Source organism: Heterodontus francisci, chromosome 7 (assembly GCF_036365525.1).
Source record: "Heterodontus francisci isolate sHetFra1 chromosome 7, sHetFra1.hap1, whole genome shotgun sequence".
NCBI classification, from domain to species: Eukaryota; Metazoa; Chordata; class Chondrichthyes; order Heterodontiformes; family Heterodontidae; genus Heterodontus; species Heterodontus francisci.
Window position 1 is genome coordinate 37,716,987 of NC_090377.1, and position 22,495 is coordinate 37,739,481.

A 22,495-nucleotide genomic window follows, 5' to 3' on the forward strand; every position below is an offset into this window, starting at 1 on the left:
TTGAAGAACACAGTGGCGCAGTGGTTAGCACTGCAGCCTCACAGCTCCAGCAACCCGGGTTCAATGCTGGGTACTGCCTGTGTGGAGTTTGCAAGTTCTCCCTGTGTCTGCGTGGGTTTTCTCCGGGTGCTCCGGTTTCCTCCCACAAGCCAAAAGACTTGCAGGCTGGTAGGCAAATTGGCCATTATAAATTGCCCCGAGTATAGGTAGGTGGTAGGGAAATATAGGGACAGGTGGGGATGTGGTAGGAATATGGGATTAGTGTAGGATTAGTATATATGGGTGGTTGATGGTCAGCACAGACTCGGTGGGCCGAAGGGCCTGTTTCAGTGCTGTATCTCTAAACTAAACTAAACCCCTGCTCTTGAAAAGCAAAAGCTTGTATGAAGTTGTACTGTTGCCTCCTGTATTTTTGAAGACATCCTGAATGCTTGCAGGAACCTTGCATCTTTAAAAAGACTTTGCATTGAATGTGTGAGTACTGAAACGTCTGTTGCTGCACACCTGATGGAAGACCTATGTGAAGTCTTCTGCAGTTGAATTTCTTTGAATGTCTATTGAAACAGACTGTTTATCAACCTCATCTGGAAAAATTCCTCGTGGCAGCCAACTATCTGACTTTGGGACACCTTGCCAAAACAAAGGACTTCCATATTCAGTATAAAAAAATTTTTATTCCTTCTATTTCTTTGTAACAGCTGCAAACAAAAATCCCTTTTTTTCCTGGTTGACCAGTTTTTGGATGTGTGCGTGTGAGGGCTCAGATAATAATATGGGGCTTTAACATCTCAATTCACGTATATATTTACTTCATTATTGGTTAAGACTTGGTTTATAATAAACGGATAATTTTGTTTATTAAATAAATCTGGTTGGTGTGCTTTATTCTGGGGACAGATAATGTATCTAATTGGGTGTTTCAGTAAGTGGGAAAATGTATTGGTATGTTGTGACCTATGGAGAAGTGGGACTGAATCGATAGTACAGTCCTCCCACCTCGGTCGTAACAATACCGCTTGTTGAACATTACAATATTTAAAAAGTAACCTTGCTAACTGGTCAGGTCTTACAGCTATGTAGTTGAGCAGAGTTGACAGCTAAATTTTGATGTCATCAAATTGCACTACATAGTGCAGTAGAAACTGCAGCAAACCATTGAAATATTTTCAACAGTTAACTTAGATATTAATTCCAAAGATAACCTTTTCATTTCTTAATGTCAATGGAACTGAATATTGGGCGGAGTGTATAACAGGCAGCCAATGTAAAACTGACCAATTTCTACTAACATGTATCCAAGTGCTTCTTTTCTGATTATTGTTCCCATTAACTATCTCCCAATGTCAGCTGGATATCTTTTTGGTAAAATATTGCTTGTGTCTTTTTTGATAAGCCTGCAAAATTGCATTCCTCATAAAATAACATATAGCAAATTATCAATATTTGACCATAATTTGCAGTCAAAATAATGGCAGGGCTCATAGTACTCATCATCATTTTTGTACAAATGCTACAGCTACTTCAGGTGAGGCTAGATATCTGATTAAATGTGAAAATCCAAAAGTTGCTATCTGATATGCGTTGCTTGACCATTAGCTTCACAAAAACTGCATTTCGCTGCCTGCCTCATTATTGAAGTGCATTGAGCTGTGTGAATTTTCTGTACTTGTGCAGTAGATACAAGCTAAAGTTGCCACAGAAAGTGAGAGCTGGTCTAAAGTAACACAAAACGAGCTTGTTTTGGAGTCATTTCATTCAGTCTGGAATAGCTGTCAGAGATTCTTTTCATGATAGACTAACTGTAAATTACTTCCAACGAACCTCTCTGGCATTGAAGGCTAATTATTGCAAGTGTGGAGTCTTCTGGGTTGGATATTTTAAAAATGTGAAATTTAAAATTGAAACTTTTTTTTTTTACTTTTCTGTTCTGTCACTTTTTTGCCTCTTTCTTAATCACAACTTCTTTCCCTCTGTTGGGATGAGTTTTACTCGGACAGCAGAGGTCCCGCCGTCAGAGCCAAAAGTAGGAGGTGACCTCGCTTGGCCAGCAGCGGGACCATGCGAGGCATATTGCTGGCGGCGGCCAATTAAGTGGCTACCACCTGGACCATGGTCCAGTTAAGGAATGCAGCCCAGCCCCAGCTCAGCAGCGTCAGCAGAGTCACAGCTAATGTTGGCTATTGCTGAGGCTGCAGCTCCAGGGAGAGGGTGCCTCAATGGCTGAGTGCCCTCAAAGAGCGATCAGGGTTGGGGGGATGGGACGTTATGTACTGCTGCTGGGCGATATTCCATGAATCATGAAGTGCCCAAAAAGGAGGGTCCACCCCCACCCAAAGCCTGCTGCGAGGCCACCAGGTATCAGTGGGCAGTCTCCCCATATGGCAGTGGAACCCCCCCCATGCAAGTGGCTCAATTAGCCTCCTAGTGGGTGGCTGATTTGCCAAATTTTCCATCACTGGCAAAATGGCATGGTGGCAGGAAGATATTAGGCACAGCCCCCCGCCCAACCCCACGCCTTCCCGTACCATTTTGCCAGCCTTCTCACCTCACAGCCTGTCCCCAAATGGCTCGGAAAATTCCGGCAATTATGTCCCTTTCTGTACCTAATTTGACATTGAATTCAGCCACACTAATTTCCCTTTTTGAACCTTGCACTTTTTTTTCACAATCCTTCAATCTTCATGGCTTGCCCTGTTCACTTAGCTCCTCTATGCCTAGTTTCCCTCACTGTGAGTTTTTGATCTCGCCACTCCATCAACTTGCAAAGCAAAATATTGTCGAGATTAAATGGACCAGGGCAAGTTTAACTAATGGCAGACGCTATTAGATTCACTGCTACAGCAAATTATGGTGCAGTAATCCGTCAATTCAGGGCCGACCAATCCGATTTTGATTTAAGACATTGTTGTATTTTTTCCGCATTTCTGTCACAATCAATCATTCAAGAAAATGAAGTATCTACCAAACAATTCAAGTTGCTGCTCTCTAATTGTCTTATTATAACATATGGCCAGCAGTCTATTAACCTGCTATGCTTCCATGACATAAAAATGAATTTATCCAATGAATTTAATTCACAGAAAGTGCATAGAAAAGTCTGAAGTAGCATTATCAAATGATCACAAGGAGATTTCTGACAAGTATTCACATTGAATACATTTTATTTTTGGGTGAACTATTGTGAGTTGCATTGGCTCACTCATCCAAAGCACAGACAGTTATGATTGCGAATTGTTAACTTCTTGTTAACTTTTAATTGATACATGTGAACTAGTTTTCTGTCCCATATCCAGATAAAACTGTTGGCTGCAATTGCTTATCGAACTGTGAATGTTTGGAAAGCTAATGTGAGTTTCTCACAGCATATCATTAGCATCAATGTTGAAGATGACCTGATTTTCATATTGAGCCAAGTGTGTGGTTTTTTTTGGCCTTAAATTCAGTTAATTCCATGACCATCTATCTCAGCAAAATCAAAGCATTTATATTAACATAATTTCATCATCCACCCTTTATATCTCATGTTTCCTGGTGGATTTTGAATGATTGTGAATCTGTTGATTCGATGAAACACCAAATTGAGTATTAATTGTTACTTATGATGAAAACCATGAAATTTCCATTTAGAGATTAACAATTACTACTGTCATGGGGCAAAATTTCCTTTGTGCACTATGTTAAGCAAAATTGTAAATATATTTTTCACAAATGGATTTAGGGTTTTGTTACTGATATGAAATCCTTCCCAGCAAATTCACATCCGGAAACCTTGTAGGTTGTATGGTTATTTTAAAGACATTTAGATATTACTGAGAAATACATACATGAGCAAAACTTCTATTAGGACAAAATATCTCATTGATGTTCATTTAATTTTGTAAAAAGAAGAAGCTCTGATTTACCTTACCATCCCTCTATTGTTAGCCATGGTGGTGGTACAGTATGGGCATCATTTGTACAGTGGTACGTGTGCATAGTCCACGGTTATTCTGACTGTTCACACTCCTATGATGGGAAGTAATGTTCTTTGCACAACTTGTTCTTAGATTGCAATTTGTAGGTCTTCACTGACTAAAAAGGATTGTTCAAACAGGAACCCGTCTTTTTTTTAACAAAAAACTAAATAAAAGACGATGGAAGCCAAACTACAATTCAAATGGCTAGCTCATACAAAACCAGTGTTAAGATTATTTATTGGCAGTGATAGGTGAGATTAGGCCAGCAGTTGCAAAATTATACTGTACATTTGGGGATGACAGTAGGAAAATCATGACCTACTTCCAATGGAATCTAATTTTAATAGTGCTAGAAGTTTTAAACTTGTTTTTTGATTATAATATTTTGTCCTAATAGTAATATTAATGTGTCCTTATCTGTGGAGATGGCATTTATTGTGGTCAATATATTTTTCTCCGATCTTAAACTGAGGCTCTGTCTGCCTGTTCTAGTGAACTTTAAACATCCCATGATACTATTTGACGAAGAGCTGGGAATTATCTCATTATTCTGACCAAATGTCCTCCGACCACCAACATTATATAAAACAGATTAGCTGGTTATTCATCACATTGCTGTTTGTGGGCCATTATAAATGCAGAATGGCTGTCATGTTTGCCTACAAATCAGTATTTTCAGATGGAAGTAACTCATTTATACATACACATTGAAAGATTTCACGAGATGTGGCAAGAGTACATGTGCAAGAATTATTTATTATTCAATGTTATAATTAAATTATTTTACATGTAGAGGGAAGGAATATTGTGCCACATAGTTTTACTTTTCATTCTTCATTCTGTATACTGTTCAAGGATCTAAGAAACATCTTTTCCAAAGCTTAGGGTAGATCCTAATTTTATGCAATAGCATAAAATGAGAGTTAGTGAGTTGGCAAATCATTTTACATCACTCCCGATTTTTATTTTCATTCACTTCCATTAAACCTTTTTACACTATCACACAAAATCAAGATCTACCCCTTCTCGTGTAGCAAAACAAAAATATTTTTCTATTTCCTTGTCATATATTTTCAGATAGTTCAGATGAATCTATTCTTAAGCCAGCTACATCTCTAAGGGCAGGTTAATGGTCGAGACCTGTCCATGAAGAAGAGGTGTCTTTAGTTGGGTGCTTTTTGATTGTGTTCATGCCTTTATTCAAAAATCTATCAAGTCAAAAGAATAATGTTTTTGGTGGCGAGAATAACAAGAAGAATGTTAATATATGCAAACTAATAGACTTCGGAATATATTATTCTAATAAGTCTCATGGCTGAACCATGAAAGCAAGATGTGTGTAGGAAGACAGTAATAGGTAAATATGAACACTCCACCTCACTAAGTGTGACAGCTGACTTCAGAAGTCTATGTGTAAGATGAAATAGTTGCCATTATGTAAATTATGGTGTAGGTTGCTCATATCTTTAGTTATGATGGAAGGTCTGAACACTGTGGGCTAGCTAATAATAACATCAGCCATATGTCACATTGTGGAGGTCGATGAAAGACTGTTTCATTCAAAAGGTCTGCCAATTGTCAAGCTATACAAGAAATAGATTCATAAGGGTATTTTGGCAGATTGTGGACTAAGGGAATAAGAGTAGACTAGCAAGAGACATAAAGACATATGGCAACTGTTTTTATAGGTATGAAAATAGGAAGACATTAGAGAAAGTAAAGGTGGGTCCATTAGAGGCAGAGACAGGTGAAATTATAATGGGGAACAAGGAAATGACAGAAGCATTAACAAATACTTTATGTTCGTCTTCATGGCGAGAATGAGGAACTTAAAGAAATTAGTATGAATAAAGAAATAATGCTGGAGAAATTAATGGGGCTAAGTGGCAACAAATCCCCTGATGACATGCATCCTAGGGTTTTAAAAGAGATAGTGGATGCATTGATTTTGATCTTCCAGCATTCCTTTGATTCTAGAACAGTTCCCAAGATTTAAAAGGAACAAAGGAAAGGAGAAAATGGGGAACTATTGGCCAGATAGTCTTACATCAGTAGTAGGCAAAATGTTAGAATCAATTATTAGGGTCATGGTATCTGGGCACTTAGAAAATCATAATATGATTAAGCAGAGTCAACATGAATTTATGAAAGGTAAATTGTGTTTGACATCTGTTAGTTTTTTTGAGGATGGGTAACTAGTAAACTGGATATGGAGAACCAGTGAATGAAGTGTATTGGATTTTCAAAAAGCATTCAATAAGTTGTCACACAGGTTATTACACAAAATTAATACTCGTGGAACTTGGGGTAATATATTAGAATGGATTGAGGATTGGTTAATGGACAGAAAACAGAGACTAGGGGCTGGTTTTTATGGGCCCAACGAAGGCATGGAGCATGGAGAATTGTGATGGGTGGTGGTGGGATGGAGGGCCGTCACCTCCCCATCGCCAAGCAATCTTACCGGAGGCAGGTTAGGCTAACGACAGCCTTCCTACCCAGAGGTAATTGGAGGTCCTTAAGTGACCTACTAATGGCCAATTAAGGGCCTCTTCCCACTGCCATTGGGATCTTACCAGTGACGGGGGGGAGTGGTGTCTCCACCACATGGGAGGGTGCCTTGTAAAACGAAGTGCCCTCTCTGTAGACTTGGGGAGGGTTGGTCCCTCCTCCATGGGCAATCTGTGGCCCATGGTGGAGCCCCACCAGGAACCACTTCACCCCCAAGGTCCCCCCTCACCCTGGACTGCATGACCACCCCCTTGCCCCCCCACACTCGCTGGAGCCTTCCAGACTGGCTCTGGTGACCCTGCCTTGTCTACCTCTGGTCCAGGGTTCCAGCGTTGGGCCTGGGTCCAAGCCCTCTGCAGTACCGGCAGTTATCACTGCTCACAGTAGCACTGACCAAGCTGCTGAGCTGCCGTCAAATCGGAGAGCTGTTTATTGTTTTCCAAGTAATGAACTTTGTGTATCTTACTGTGTCTCACTGCTTTTGAAATAAGTCTGTTGTTTTACGCTGTATACATGGTTTGATGGGCATCCCACAAGAGTTGCCAGGCACTATAGACCACAACTAGAGGGGAATTTTTAATCCTGATGAGTGCTGCACAGACAGATGACCATGATTTAGATGAGATGTTAAAGTGAGGGTCAGGTGAACAGAAGGGATCCCATGGCACCAAGGTAAAAGCAGTGAGTTGCCATGGCTAGCATTTATCCTAAAATCAACACCACAAAAATAAATTAATAGTCATTTGGTAGTACAGAACTTGAGTGTTGTTGAAAATAGAGACATTTTGTCAAAGCTTTATGTCTTCCATTCATCAGGACAACACGCAAGAATACCAATGTAAGGGAAGCAACAAATTTATGCTGTATGAGAAGAGAGTGCTAATTGGTTGGCAAGTGGACTCAGATTGGTAGAGGCATTGCCATGGAGAATGCACAGTTTATAGTGACTGACAGTTAACTCTTTGATTCAGTGTCAAATTTTGTTTTGTGCTAAGAATTATGCTGGCAATCAATTTAAGATTGTCAGTCAGGCTCGCAGTGTGCCACATTTGCGCGCAATGGAAGCTACATATATTAATACACAGGGCCCTGTTCTTTGCAGACAGAAAGAACATGTACACACATTGCAGCTGTTTCAGCTCAACAAAATAAGTGACAGCCATTCGCTGGTTCATTCCTCAGGGCAATGCCTTGACCAATTAGAGTCAAGCTGCCTGGTTTAAATTTCAAACATAGCTTCGCCGTTAACTGTCAGTCACTATAAACTGGTGCATTCTCCAAGGTAACGCTTTTACCAATCAGAGTCCACTTGCCAACCAATCAGTAATCTCTTCTCAAAGAGTATAAATTTGTTGCTCTCCTTACATTGGTATTCTTGCATATTGTTCTGATGAGTGCAAGATGAAAAGCTTCGACAAAATGTCTCTATTTTCAGCAATACTCAAAAATAAATTAATTGGTCTTCTATCTGTTTTCTTGTTTGTGGAACTTTACTGTACATAAATTGGCTGTCATGCTTGCCTGCAAAACAACAGTGATTGCACTTCCAAATCGTTTCATTTATTCTAACGTGTTATGGGACATCCTGAGGAGATGAAAGCCATGATATAAATGCCATATCTTTCTTTCTGCGGCATGCTGGTGGTAGTTTTGATTCGTAGGAGACTTGGTCTGTTTATAGAAACTATCTCTTTATCATGAGCACAAAACAATTGTGTAGGAAGAAAAATGTGACATTAAGGTTATAAAAATTTCAGTCACCCCACAACCAAAAGATTTGCGATGCATGCAGCCTCAAATAGCATTTCTACTTAATCTCCTCCAGCCCTACAACCCTCCTAGATATCTGCGTCCACTGATTCTGGCCAAATTTAATGGCTCCAGGATTGGTGGCTGTGCCTTCAGCTGCCAAGGCCCTAAGCTCTAGAATTCCCTCTCTAAAACTCTCCAACTCTTTACTTTTCTTTTCTCCTTTAAGACGCCCCTTAGAAACTAACTCTTTGACCAAGCTTTTTGACAGCTGCCCTATGACCTCTTTGGCTCGGTGTCAAATATTTTTTTATAATGCTCCAATGAAGCATCTGTGGATGTTTTATTATGTTAAAGGCATGATATAAATACAAGTTATTGGTTTAATTATTTACTTAAGATGTCAGCCAGGCTTATGTCATTGCAGACAAACAACTATGGTGAGAAATGATAGGAAAAGAATTGTGTAGAAAGCAAAGAAAGAAAATGGACAGAAAACAGTGAAGTTATTTTGGGAAATATAATATTTTATTAGTTTTAGACTGCTACGTTACATGGCAGTCTTTTTAGAGCACATTAAGTTATCATTGTAATTTTATATTTTTTTCTCTTTCAAAAAGCATTTCCTACCTGCACTCCTCTAACACAGTTCACCTGTAATAACGGAAGATGCATCACTGTTAAATGGCGCTGTGATTCAGGTAATGGAATCATGTAAATTGAAAGATATGACTGATGATTCTCCAATGGTTCTATCCAATGGAAGCGTTAAAACCTAAATGTTGGTATTTTATACACCATCTTTTTTTTTACACAGTGATTTTGAAGTGAAAAGTGAAGTCCTGCATTTATTTTTGTCAGATGGACATTTGTATTTAATGATAGTGTTTTTCTGTTTTGTCTTGTAATGAAAGATACAACAGATATTATACAACCATTGATCTATCAACTCATCCATTATTCCATCTGGATATGAAATGGTATCAGTACATTTTAAAATGCATTTTCAAAAATAATCAGTGTAATCAACAGCAGATAGCAGAATTCAAAGGGTTAAGTTCAGAGGACAGATTGCATATACCTGGCTTGTATTCCCTTGAGTTTAGAAGATAGTGGGTTGATTTAATTGAGGCGTTTAAAATGATAAAAGGATTTGTTAGGATAGATACAGAGAAACGATTTCCTCTGATGAGGGAATCAATAGTGAGGGGACATAATCTTAAAATTAGAGCTAAGCCACTGAGAGAAATCAGGAAGGACTTTTTCCATACAAAGGATAGTCGAGATGTGGAATTCTGTCTTCCAAAAGTTTGTGAATGCTGGTTCAATTGAAATTTTCAAGACTGGGATGGACAGACCTTTATTAGGTAACAGGATTAAGGGATATGGCTCAAAGGCGAGCAAATGGTTTTGAGATATAGATCAGCCCTGATCTAATTGAATGGCAGAACAGGAAGTGGGTGCTGAATAGCCTATTCCTGTTCCTCTTCCTAAGTGTGGAAGTAGCTAGAACTTTATTGTATGAGTATAATACCAAAGCAGTGAGGAAATGTTAACTTCATATCAAACCTTGATTAGACCACAATTGATGTACTGTTTGCAGTCCTGGTCTCCATACTACAAAAAAGGATATTGGAGCACTGCAGGAAGTGCAGACAAGATTTAGATGGGTGTTACTAAGATTGAAAAGATGCCTATATCAAGAAAGATTGAGTAGGCTGGGGCTCTTTTCTTTGAAAAATAGAAAACTAAGGGGAAGCCGGCTAGTGGTCTTTAAGATTACAAAAGGTGAACAGAGAAACAATCTTCCCTTTTGTGCAAGAGTCCATAAAAAGTGATGAGTATAAGAGAACCACTAACAAATCAAATAAATAATTTAGGAAACATTTATTTACACAGAGAGAGAGATAAGAATGTGCAAGTTGATGCCACTTGGAGTGGTTGTAGCAGAGAGCATTGACACATTTTCATGTATGCAAGGAGAAGGGCATGGAGGCAGAGGCTCATGGAAAGTTTTAAATTGTATCAGATTAGAGATACAGCACTGAAACAGGCCCTTCGGCCCACCGAGTCTGTGCCGAACATCAACCACCCATTTATACTAATCCTACACTAATCCCATATTCCTACCAAACATCCCCACCTGTTCCTATATTTCCCTACCACCTACCTATACTAGTGACAATTTATAATGGCCAATTTACCTATCAACCTGCAAGTCTTTTGGCTTGTGGGAGGAAACCGGAGCACCCGGAGAAAACCCACGCAGACACAGGGAGAACTTGCAAACTCCACACAGGCAGTACCCAGAATCGAACCCGGGTCCCTGGAGCTGTGAGGCTGCGGTGCGAACCACTGTGCCACTATGCCGCCATTCAGTTGGACTGAATGGCCTATTACTGTGCTGTAGATTCTTCTATGTAATTCTGCGAGTAAAAGCATTTTAGAAATTATACTTGAAATCGTTAGAAGAAATTGATAGAAGTAAAAAACATTTGAAGTGTCATTTATTTTATTTATTTAGAGATACAGCACTGAAATAGGCCCTTCGGCCCACCGAGTTAGTGCCGACCAAGAACCACCCATTTATACTAACCCTACAGTAATCCCGTATTCCCTACCACCTACCTACACTAGGGGCAATTTACAATGGCCAATTTACCTATCACCTGCAAGTCTTTGGCAGTGGGAGGAAACCGGAGCACCTGGCGAAAACCCACAATCATGATCACAATCATAGAATCATACAGCACAGAAGGCCATTACAGCTGTGCAAGCTCTTTGAAAAATCTATCCAATTAATCCCACTTCCCTGTCATCTCACTTCCCAAGGTCTGTGCTGGAACTCAATACTCATGTCACCAGTAGCTTCCATGTACCCTTTCCATTCTAAGCTCCTATAGAGATTCAGTTTCTCTTAAATGTCCATGTTTTCATAAACGGAGAGCCATATCTGATAACAAGAGAAATGTTATAATCTCTTGCCTTGTCTGCCTATCAATATCAGCTAAAAATGCACTCTTTTTCAGAAGACCACCCACTCTGTCTTCCCTCTGGTCTTTTTGGATTTCTGCCTTGCCTTCACAAAGATGTAATAGAAATATATCAAGTAAAAGGAATCAATTTCTAGTTTGTAATCTAATTGCATCATTCAATGGACTTATGATGCAACTTTATCCTGATAGCTACTGTCCATGTATTTCTTCTTGATGCAAAAAAATTACTGATGATTTAAAAATGAAATATTTACTGCAAGATTCCTTTAGGTTCTGCATGGAATTATTAGCAACTATTCTGATGATTTACACACCAAGAGTGTTGCTGCCTCAGAAGATCATAGGTTTGAGCCCTTGGCTGTACTAAGTTAGCTCACCTTGCCCAGAGCATCCGTTGCAATGCTAGAATTGTCCTCAACTTTCCTGTATTAAGGAATTAGTGTCAATTAGTTTGCATGTACATAGATATCGGGTGAGGAAGGATTGGGATAGGTTGTGATGTCCTCCTACACGAAACAGTCTGCTCTCTAGGATCACATGTGAAAAATAGTTGGTACAGGAGAATTGCTGGTACCTGTGGAACTTGTGCCTCAGCTAGGGTCAGGGTCTTCAAGAAAGAAGAGGACAGTTAAAAAAAACTTATTGTAAACTTGCATGACACCTTTAACTGCTGTTCTTTGTGGGATTCAGTGTCGATACTCATTAGGCATTTTTTTTAACCATCTGAGGCCCATGATTGAAAGCTTTATGAGACTGTATTTTTAATAGTGTTGCATTTGTTACAGATGATGACTGTGGGGATGGCAGTGATGAGGTGGGCTGTTCTCCTTCCTGTTCCAACACTCAATTCAAATGTAACAATGGCCGGTGTGTTCCTGAGCACTGGATCTGTGATGGAGACAATGACTGTGGTGATTTTAGTGATGAAACCCATGCTAACTGTACAAAATCAGGTTTGTGTGCTAAAAGACTGGCATTGTACATTTTCAAAAACTGTAATATCTAGGAGAAAATCTGAACTACACAGAAACATTCACTGTGATACAAATGTTGTCATGTGCTGCATCTGTGATGCACCAGTGAGGAAAGGACAGAAGCAGTGTTGGTAACAAAGGCAAAACCTAAGTGACAAACCTATCCGCAAGATAATCTACGGAAGATCAATGTATCTGTGCCACATTTTATTTTTAAACACATCTTGGCTCACTCCAGAAATGAATGCAAAAAATTAGAGCGCAAATAAAGGAGGGCACCCCCACTCCCCCAGAAATCTGCTGGGAGGAAATTAGGGTTTACCTGATGGTCCCCCCACGTGGTGTTGGCCCCTCCTGACACTGGTAAAATGCTGGTGGGGGCTGGAAGTGGCCAATATTAGGCTGCTAAATTGGCTGCCTGGTACACTGCTAAGGTTCCCATTGCCGGTATTATGCCATGGTGGTGGGAAGACGTTGGGTTCCCCTCTTGACGCCTTCCGCTGCAATTTTAAGAGGCCTCCTGCCTCCCAGCCCATCCCAGGGGTGGTAAAATCTAGCTGATAGAATCAGCTCTGATTTCTAGCTAATTAGAAAGATTGAAAGAGGACAAGATCTTCAGATCTATAAAATGCCCAAGAATATAGATAATGTAGATGTAAGCTGCCTATTTAACTTCAAATGTGATTTCAAAACTGATGTGCGCATAAACTTCAAGTAAGAGTAGAGATTGAAAGACTTTTTGGACCACACATACCACTAAGTATCCAGAATGGACTCTTGTTAAAAGCAGTTATTGATATCTTCCTCCACATAAAAGCTACCCAATGATACCCGTTAAAAGTCAATGTTATCATATGAGACAAATATAAGTTAGGAATGCCGAACTTACAAGTGACCAACCCATAATGCCAATTCAATGCATGGGTAGCAAATAGAAAATTTACGCGAGGATTCCCAAGAGACTGCTCAAATGCCCTCGAAGGGAGATAATACGCATCTTGCATGATAGTATAAACTAACAAAGTGCTTTCCATGCTTACAATAGTCACTACTAAAATAAAAATAAATTATTAAGATAACTGTGTATGGATTGTGGTCTGGGAGCTAGGAAGGAATAAGGTGATATATTTGTGTCTTTACCACTCATGAGGCCATAAAAAATATAAATCAGCTTTAAAGTTATGATCTAAATACGCTTGGTAGAGAAAGATATGCCATGATTAGTGCTGAGATATGGTTTGTGAGTTATCCAGCCAATCTGAAGTGGAGTTATTTCTCATTGCCTGTCAGGACATCTCGATTCAATTTTGAAGTTATGGGGTGAATAGAATATTCAATCTAGAGCTGTGGATGACTATTTTCAATTAACTCAAGAGAAGGACAGCACAGTGGCGCAGTGGTTAACACCGCAGCCTCACAGCTCCAGCGACCCGGGTTCAGTTCCGGATACTGCCTGTGCAGAGTTTGCAAGTTCTCCCTGCGTCTGCGTGGGTTTCCGCCGGGTGCTCCGGTTTCCTCCCACCTCCAAAGACTTGCAGGTTGATAGGTAAATTGGCCATTGTAAATTGCCCCTAGTGTAGATAGGTGGTAGGAGAATGGTGGGGATGTGGTAGAGAATATGGGGTTAATGTAGGATTAGTATAAATGGGTGGTTGTTGGTTGGCACAGACTCTGTAGGCCGAAGGGCCTGTTTCTAAATAAATAAATAAGGACCTTTATGTCCAGATAGCAAGTTGAAAATATAACTAATATTAGTCCTGGAACTATTGAAATATTCAATTCTGAAAAGTGCTTGAAAAATGAATAAATAGTGGTTGATAATATACTGGTTCCAAATAAATAAACATACAAAGTCCATATAGAATATCTGCAGTACCGAAGCAGCTAAATGACTGAGTAGCATTTTGTGCTCCAACAAGTTGAATTAATCATCCTAAATCCCCATTTAATTTGGGGATTTCCATAATGGCAAAGAGCTGTTTTAGATGAGAGGAGAGCCAAAGGTAAATCCTTTATATAATACTTAATTTTCTGTTCCATGGAGAGCAAGGCTATATGTGCGATATACAAATGAATTGGACTTCATGCAGGTTTGGGCATGAATGATTGGTTGCACTTTTAGAAGGTTATGTTTTTTTGTCACATGTGAATAAATCAAGGCATCTCCATTTTACACAACTTTTAGTTCTGCTTAATTCTGCTCAATCATTGATGTTAAGGGTTATTTAACACATCATAATGCTGCCTGAGTCTCACCCTCAAGGTGCACATGGACCACACTTGTGCAGGATTGTGCAAAGCAGCCCGTGGGTTACTACCAGTAGACTTGATAAAAACGACATGCTCTTTTGCTCTAAACAAAAGGACTTAATAACTGTTAACTTATCTGTTATTAGATAAATGCCTCTGAGTCTGAAATCATTATTCAATCTGTTATATGGTGCCCTTAAAAAAAAATCAGAATACATGTTATAAAAATATTCATTTTTTTCTCATTTTTAAAAGCATGAGCATTTCAAATAATGTATTCCTCTGACTTGCAGAATTAGTCATATCTGAGAAATGTTTATCTGTATACAGTGAGCACTTTTGTTTCAATTAACATTTGTGGTTTCTAATTTTACATGTAAATGAATATCTTAACTCCTACATTAATGAACTTCTACTGAAGCATTCCATTTTGATATAGTGCTTCAGTATTAACCAGACCACAGGCACAGTTAAACATAATGCCTTGTATGTGGACTGAAAACACAAAGACAAAGGATGCTTGGAAATTTCAGCAAAACATGAATGACAGAAGTTAAGAAGAAGGTCCAATTAATAGAATTGCTTTGGTAAATGTACTGTTTGTATTGCCCCTACAGCCACAAGGCCACCTGGTGGATGTCACAGAAAACAGTTTCAGTGTTATATGGATGGCAACTGTGTTCCATTGCGATGGCATTGTGATGGGGACTGGGACTGTGAAGATGGCAGTGACGAAAACAGCTGTGAAGGAAACACAAGAACTTGTGACTCCCACTCAGAATTTAAGTGCAAAGACACAGGTATGATTATTGTTGGTAGATAATGCACCACACTAGTGTAAATGTATAGTAACTTTGTCTCAACAACGGACTTGCACCTATAGAGCATGTTCAAAGTGACAAACATTCCAAAGTGTGTCAGAAGATAAAACAATGCCAAACAGTAGTAGAAGAATAACTAGGGGAAGTGGCTGAAAGCATGATAAAACAAATAGGTTTTGAGAAGGGTTTGAAAGAAGTGAGAGAAGTAGCATGGTGGAAGGTTCAGGGAAAGAGTTCCAGAGTCAAGGAAAGAGCAATTTGAAAAGTCTGCCATTGATGGTGAAGCAAAAACGGTGATATACAGAAGACAAAATTTAGAAGAGTGGGGAGTATCAATTGGGTCTGTGGGGCTAGAGGAGGTTGCAGAGGTGCAGGAGGGTTTAAGTCATAAATGGATTTATAACTGAGGACAAGGATTTAAAATTCAGTGAATTCAGGGAACAGTAATCAATGAAGTGAAAACAGGAGTGATGCAATAGTGGAATGGGATAAGATACAGGTGGTAGAGCATTGGGCAATTTGGAACTATGTAGGGTTGCACTCAGGAGACTGGCAAGGCAAGCATTCAAGAAGTCTAGCCTGACATGGCATGGGTGAAAGTTTCATGGAAGGAGGAAGGACAATATTGCAGAGGTGGAAATCAATGGCCTTGGTGATAATAGGGCGCAAAGCTTGAAGTTCAATTCAGGGTCAAACAGGACTGCAAGCACATCAAGCATTGCCAGACTCAACATGAACAACCAAGGTGGGAGATGGAATCAGAGAAGGGTGCAATATTTTAGCAGGAGCTGAATAAAATGATTGGTCTGAACAATGTTAAGTTGTGGGAAGTCCTGACTTATTCTCAACTTGATTTCAGACAAGCTGAGAGCAGAGTGATGAATGTTGAATGGAAGATGATGATGGAGAGGTATAACTGGGTGTCATCAACGTGTAAGTCACAGAATCATAGAGTTACACAGCACAGAAGCAGGCCCTTTGGCCCATCATGTCTGTGCCGGCCATCAAGCACCTATTTATTCTAATCCTATTTTCTAGCACTTGTATGCTATGGCATTTCAAGTGCTCATCTAAATACTTCTTAAATGTTGTGAGGGTTCCTGTCTCTACCACCCCTTCAGGCGTGTGTTCCAGATTCCAACCACCCTCTGGGTGAAAATTTATTTCCTCAAATCTCCTCTAAACCTCCTGCCCCTGACCTTAAATCTATGCCCCTTGGTTATTGACCCCTCTGCTAAAGGAAAAAGTTTCTTCCTATCTAGCCTATCAATGCCCCTCATAATTTTGTATACCTCAATCAGGTCCCCCCACAACCTTCTCTGCTCGAAGGAAAACAACCCTAGCCTATCCAGTCTCTCTTCATATCTGAAATGCTCCAGCCCAGGCTACATCTTGGTGAATCTCCTCTGCACCCTCTCCAGTACATTCACATCCTTCCTATAGTGTGGTGACCAGAACTATACACAGTACACCAGCTGTGGCCTAACTAGCGTTTTTTACAGCTCCATTGTAACCTCCCTGCTCTTATATTCTATGCCTCGGCTAATAAAGGCAAGTATCCCATATGCCTGCCTAACCACCTTATCTACCTGTGCTGCTGCCTTTAGTGATCTATGGACAAGTACACCAAGGTCCCTCTGACCCTCTGTACTTCCTAGGGTCCTACCATCCATTGTATATTCCCTTGCCTTGTTAGTCCTCCCAAAATGCATCACCTCACACTTCTCAGGATTAAATTCCATTTGCCACTGCTCAGCCCATCTTACCAGCCTATCTATATGATCCCGTAATCTAATGCTTTCCTCCTCACTATTTACGACACCACCAATTTTCATGTCATCTGCGAACTTACTGATCATACCGCCTATATTCATGTCTAAATCATTAATGTACACTACAAACAGCAAGGGTCCCAGCACCGATCCCTGCGGTACACCACTGGTCACAGACTTCCACTCGCAAAAACAACCCTTGACCATCACCCTCTGCCTCCTGCCACTAAGCCAATTTTGGATCCAATTTACCAAATTGTCCTGGATCCCATGTGCTCTTACCTTCTTAACCAATCTCCCATGCACGACCTTATCAAATGTCTTACTGAAATCCATGTCGACTACATCAGCTGCTTTACCTTCATCCACACATCTAGTCATCGCCTCAAAAAATTCAATCAAATTTGTTGGACACGATCTCCCCCTGACAAACCCATGCTGACTATCCCTGATTAATCCCTGCCTCTCCAAGTGGAGATTAATCCTGTCCCTCAGAATTTTATCCAATGGTTTCCTTACCACTGATGCTCGACTCATGTTGTGTCGACATAAAATTGAAGCTTGAACCCATGCCTCTGCATAATGTTGTTGATGGGCAACATGTAGATAAGGAATAGGAGAAAGTTAAGCATAGAGACTTAGGTCATTGCAAGATGACTGTGTTGTAGAGGCCTGCTACCCGACCTGAACCCGACGGGACCCGACGACCTGTGTCGGGTTCAGGTCGGGTAGCAGGCCAATCTTCCGGGGCCGGCTTTCGGGCTCGGGTCAGGTCGGGTCTGGCCGAGTCCAGATCGAGTCGGGTCGGGCCAGACACACACGGTAAGTGCTCTGCTGGTAAGTATTAAAAATAAAAAAACTTACCTGAGCTGGGAGTCCGGGACGAAACTGAGTCTGCGCAGTGAGTGAGTGATGTCACTATCACGTCTTGTGCATGCGCTGCAGCTTCTGCAGGTTCAATGTCAGGAAGATAAGTAAAGGGATGGTCGGGTCAGGTCGAGTCGGGCTCGGGGCAAAATCGGAGGGGCTCGGGCCGGATCGGGCTCGGGCCCGCTGTGGTTCAGTTGGGTTTGGGTCAGGTTCCTTTTCCCAACCTAAAGCAGGCCTCTACTGTGATGGGGTGAGAAGAGAAGTCATTGCTAAAATGTATTGCTATGTTGGAACTGGTAGGAGTGAAACCAAGCAAGGACAGTGCCATGGAGGTGGATCATGAAAGAGACATGCTGGAGCAAGATGAAATTCTTGGAAAAAATGAGTACAGAGTTCACAGAATCACAGAATTGTTACAGTGCAGAAGGAGGCCATTTGGCCCATTGTGTCTGCACCGGCTCTCCTAATGAACATTTCACGTAGTGCCACTCTCTCGTCTTCGCCCCGTCACCCTGCACATTCTTCCTTTTCATATAACAGTCTAATTGCCTTTTGAATGCTTCAACATGCCTCCACCATAATCTCAGGCAGTGCATTCCAGACCTTAACCACTCGCTGCATGACAAGGTTTTTCCTCATGTCACTTTTGCTTCTTTTATCAATTACTTTAAATCTGTGCCGTCATTCGCGATCCTTTCGCGAGTGGGAACAGTTTCTCCCTATCTAATCTGTCCAGACCTGTCATGATTTTGAATACCTTTATCAAATCTCCTCTCAGTCTTCTCTTCTCCAAGGAAGACAATCTCAACTTCTCCAATCTATTTTCATAACTGAATTCCATATCTCTGGAACTATTTTTATGAATCTTTTTTGCACTCTCTCTAACACCTTCACACGGCGCCCAGAACTGGAGGCAATACTCCAGCTAAGGCCGAACTAGTGTCTTCTCCAAGTTCAACATAACCTCCTTGCACTTGTACTCTATGCCCCTATTAATAAAACCCAGGATACTTTATGCTTTATTAACTGCTCGCTCAACCTGTCCTGCCACCTTCAATGTCTTATGCACGTATACACCCAGGTCCCTCTGCTCCTGCACTCCCTTTAGAATTGTACCCTTTATTTTATATTGTCTGTCCATGTTCTTCCTACCAAAATGTATCACTTCACATTTCTCCACATTGAACTTCATCTGCCACTTGTCTGCCCATTCTACCAGCCTGTCTATGTCCTTTTGAAGTTCTACACTATCCTATTCATTGTTCACAATATTTCCAAGTTTTGCATCATCTACAAACTTTGAAATTGTGCTAGGCCATTAATATATATCAGGAAAAGCAAGGGTCCCAACACTGACCCCTGGGGATCTCCCACTACAAACCTTCCTCCAGCACGAAAAACATCCCTTAACCACTACTCTTTATTTCCTGCCACTCAGCCAATTCAGTATCCATGTTCCTACTGTCCCATTTATTCCATGAGCTATAACTTTGCTCACAAGTCTGTTGTGCAGCACAGTAGCAAAAACCTTTTGAAAATTCATGTACACCACATCAATTGCAATGTCCTCATCAACCCAATCTGTTACCTCTTCAAAAAACTCCAGCAAGTTAGCTAAACATGATTTTCCCTTAAGAAATCCATGCTGGCTTTCTTTAATTAGCCCACATTTGTCCATATGACTATTAATTTCGTCCTGAATTATTCTTTCTGGAATTTTCCCCACCACCAAAGTTAAACTGATTGGTCTGTAGTTGCTGAGCTTATTTTTACACCCTTTTTTGAACAAGAGTGTAATGTTTGCAATTCTCCAGTCCTCTGGCACCACCCCTGAGTCTACGGAAGACTGAAAAATTATGGCCAGTGCCTCCACAATTTCCACTCTCACTTCCCTCAGTATCCTTGGATGCATCTCATCCAGTCCTGCTGCCTTATCCACTTTAAGTGCAGACAGCCTATTTAATACCTCCTCCTTATCAATTTTAAACCCCGAATTGCCTCCTCTTTCACCATTGCCTGGATTGCATCGTCTTCTTTAGTAAAGGCAGATACAAAGTATTCATTTAATACCTGAGCAATGACCTGTGCCTCCATGCACAAATCCCCTTTTTGGTCCCTAAGCGGCTCACTCCTCCTTTTACCACCTTTTTACTATTTATATGTCTCTAGAAAACTTTGGGATCCTTTTGTGTCTTTTCATACTCTCTCTTTGCTTTTATTTGCTTTTTCACTTCCCCTCTGGACCTTCTATATTCAGCCTGGTTCTCAGTAGTATTTTCTACCTGCCATCTGTCGTAAGCACACTTTTTCTTCTTTATCTTAATTTCTATCTTTTTTTTTCATCCTGGGAACTGTGGATTTATTTACCCTGCCTTTCCCCTTCAAGGGAATATACCTTGACTGTGCCCGAACTATCTTTTTTTGAAGGTAGCCCATTGTTCAGCTATCGTTTTTCCTGCCAACCTTTGACTCCAATTTATTTGTCCCAGATCCGTTCTTACCCCATCGAAGTTGACTTGAGTTGCATGATCACAATGCATTCATTTTTGAGAAGAGAAGGGATTAGAAAGAGGGCAGTAGTCAAAATAGGAAATGGCCAAGAGTGGACCTTTTGAGGAGGTTTCACTGTTATCACTAAGTGTTTTATACAAGTTAAGTTTAGAAGCTGCTGTTGGTGTGCTATTCAGGGTTAGCTGTGGGCCACAAAGCTTATGGCAATGCTTATTGTCATTGTTTTACACAGCAATCGCATTCGCTTCAGTCTGTGACCAAATCTGTGGACATTGTCTCCAAAACAATAGACCATGAGACAAAAAGAAAGCATTGTCAATCCTCTAAATCCACAACAAATTACAATTAGAAGCCATTTAAGTACATGAAATAACACTAGAAAAGCAACATTTGGTATTGAATTTTCCCAGCCCCGAGGTGGCGGGCCTTGTCGTAGGGTGGGCCTGGAAAATATGGGGGAACCATGACCAGGATGGCTTCCTGAGGCTCTCCCACCACTGAGGAAGTTTCCCGGGGCAGCCTGGGAAGCGGATCATCTGCTTCCGTGGATCCCGGATTGTACGGATGTGGGCAGGCAATTTACACACTTTAGGCCCTAATTAGGGATGATTTCCACGTGGGAAGGCTGCCAGCTGCACGGAGAGGCCTCCCTGTGGCAGTCTGGAGGGCCAACAGAGCGAGAGGCTCTGTCCTGCAAAGAGGGGACTGTGGGCAGGAAAGACACCCCCGTGGCCCCAACAATCCAAGGAGCTTGCCATCTTCCGCCCTCTGAAATATTTAATTATTTTTATGCCTCCAAGGGGGCCTCCATTTTGAGGTGCCCTCCCGGTCTCCTACCTACCTCTGCCCAGCTCTCCCTGTGGGGCTGCTGAGGCTCTAGAACTGCCAGCCCTGTGATTGGGTCAGCAGCATCAGGAGTCCGCCCACTGTCATTAATAGGACGGCAAATGCAGAGGCGGCCAATTAGGAGGCTGTATCTGGGAAAATCGCTCCTCCAGTCTAGCTCTCAGCAAGTGCAGGCTCAGGATCCCTATTTGGTACCGTTTCTAGGGTCCCGAAGCCCGTGGAAAAGTCCTGCCCTAGGTGTTTATTCAATAAAATTGCTTTAGAAATAGGCGTTACTGAGTAAGAAAAATCAGTTTTTCAGGCTAAGAGCTCTATGGCCTTCAGGAAGGATTCTTGGAGTCAAGGCATATAGTTTAATGAACTGATTGCCAACCCTCCTGTTTGCAACACCTGACATCAAAGAAACATGGAGGTAAGGTTGAAAAAGGCAAAATCAGCAATGCATGACAGTTTGTATCATCTGTAAGTCCAATACAGGGTCTTTTCAACTTCAAGATGCCAGTGGTATGCTTATGAATGATACTGTCAGTCACATAGAATCGCTATACCTCTGCTCCAATTGTGTCTATAATTGACTTTGGTCTTCTGTGAGTTATCGTTCATTTAATCTTCCCCATAAAATAAGGGTGGCACAGGTAATTAGCACAAATAAATACATTCTTAGAGCAGCTGAGAAATCAGATGATGACCTATATGAATATTTTATTCTGGTTGCAGATAAGTTGGGCATTCAAAGAGAAGGCCTTTCTGTTCATGAAGGTCACAGTTTTGTAGGCAGGAATCCTGTTGACTACCCATGTGCAGACAGCATCCCTTATACCTTTGGAAAGCCAATAGTGCAATAGAATTGTACTTATGGGGCTGCTGCTCAGTGTCGAGCATTTTGAACATGTTGGTTCACCTCATGCATCTGTGTTCAACACTGATGTCCTGAGTGCAAGTATGGAATTGAATGACCTGAATGACCTTGATCACCACTGGCATCCCTATCCAGATTGCAGATGTTCACTGAAGATCTTCCTGTAGGAGGTAGCACAGTTCGATATTTATCTCCCTGCTAAACCTTCGTCTCATGTGATTGGCTAGGTGCCTTTTCAATTGATTGTTCCAGGCCTGTAACTTCCTCTATTTCTAAGGCACCACTCTTCAGTCAATCCCTGATAGCTGTGTCTGAGGTAGTGCACCTGATGGTTGAAACAGAAATGCATCTGGACAAATTGGGGTAGGAATTAGTCTGGG

The 22,495-nt window shown here is 41.0% G+C and overlaps 1 protein-coding gene across 4 annotated transcripts in view; it reads left to right on the forward strand.

Moving 5' to 3' along the window:
- The window catches only part of LOC137371926 (low-density lipoprotein receptor-related protein 1-like), a 1,827,029-nt gene that overhangs the window by 971,365 nt on the left and 833,169 nt on the right, over positions 1–22,495 (forward strand). For all 4 annotated transcript variants that reach the window (XM_068035008.1, XM_068035009.1, XM_068035010.1 and 1 more), the window contains exons 19-21: positions 8,837–8,917; positions 11,998–12,165; positions 15,054–15,236. In XM_068035008.1, coding sequence (XP_067891109.1) covers positions 8,837–8,917; positions 11,998–12,165; positions 15,054–15,236 — 432 coding nt within the window. The remainder of the gene's footprint in view (positions 1–8,836; positions 8,918–11,997; positions 12,166–15,053; positions 15,237–22,495) is intronic.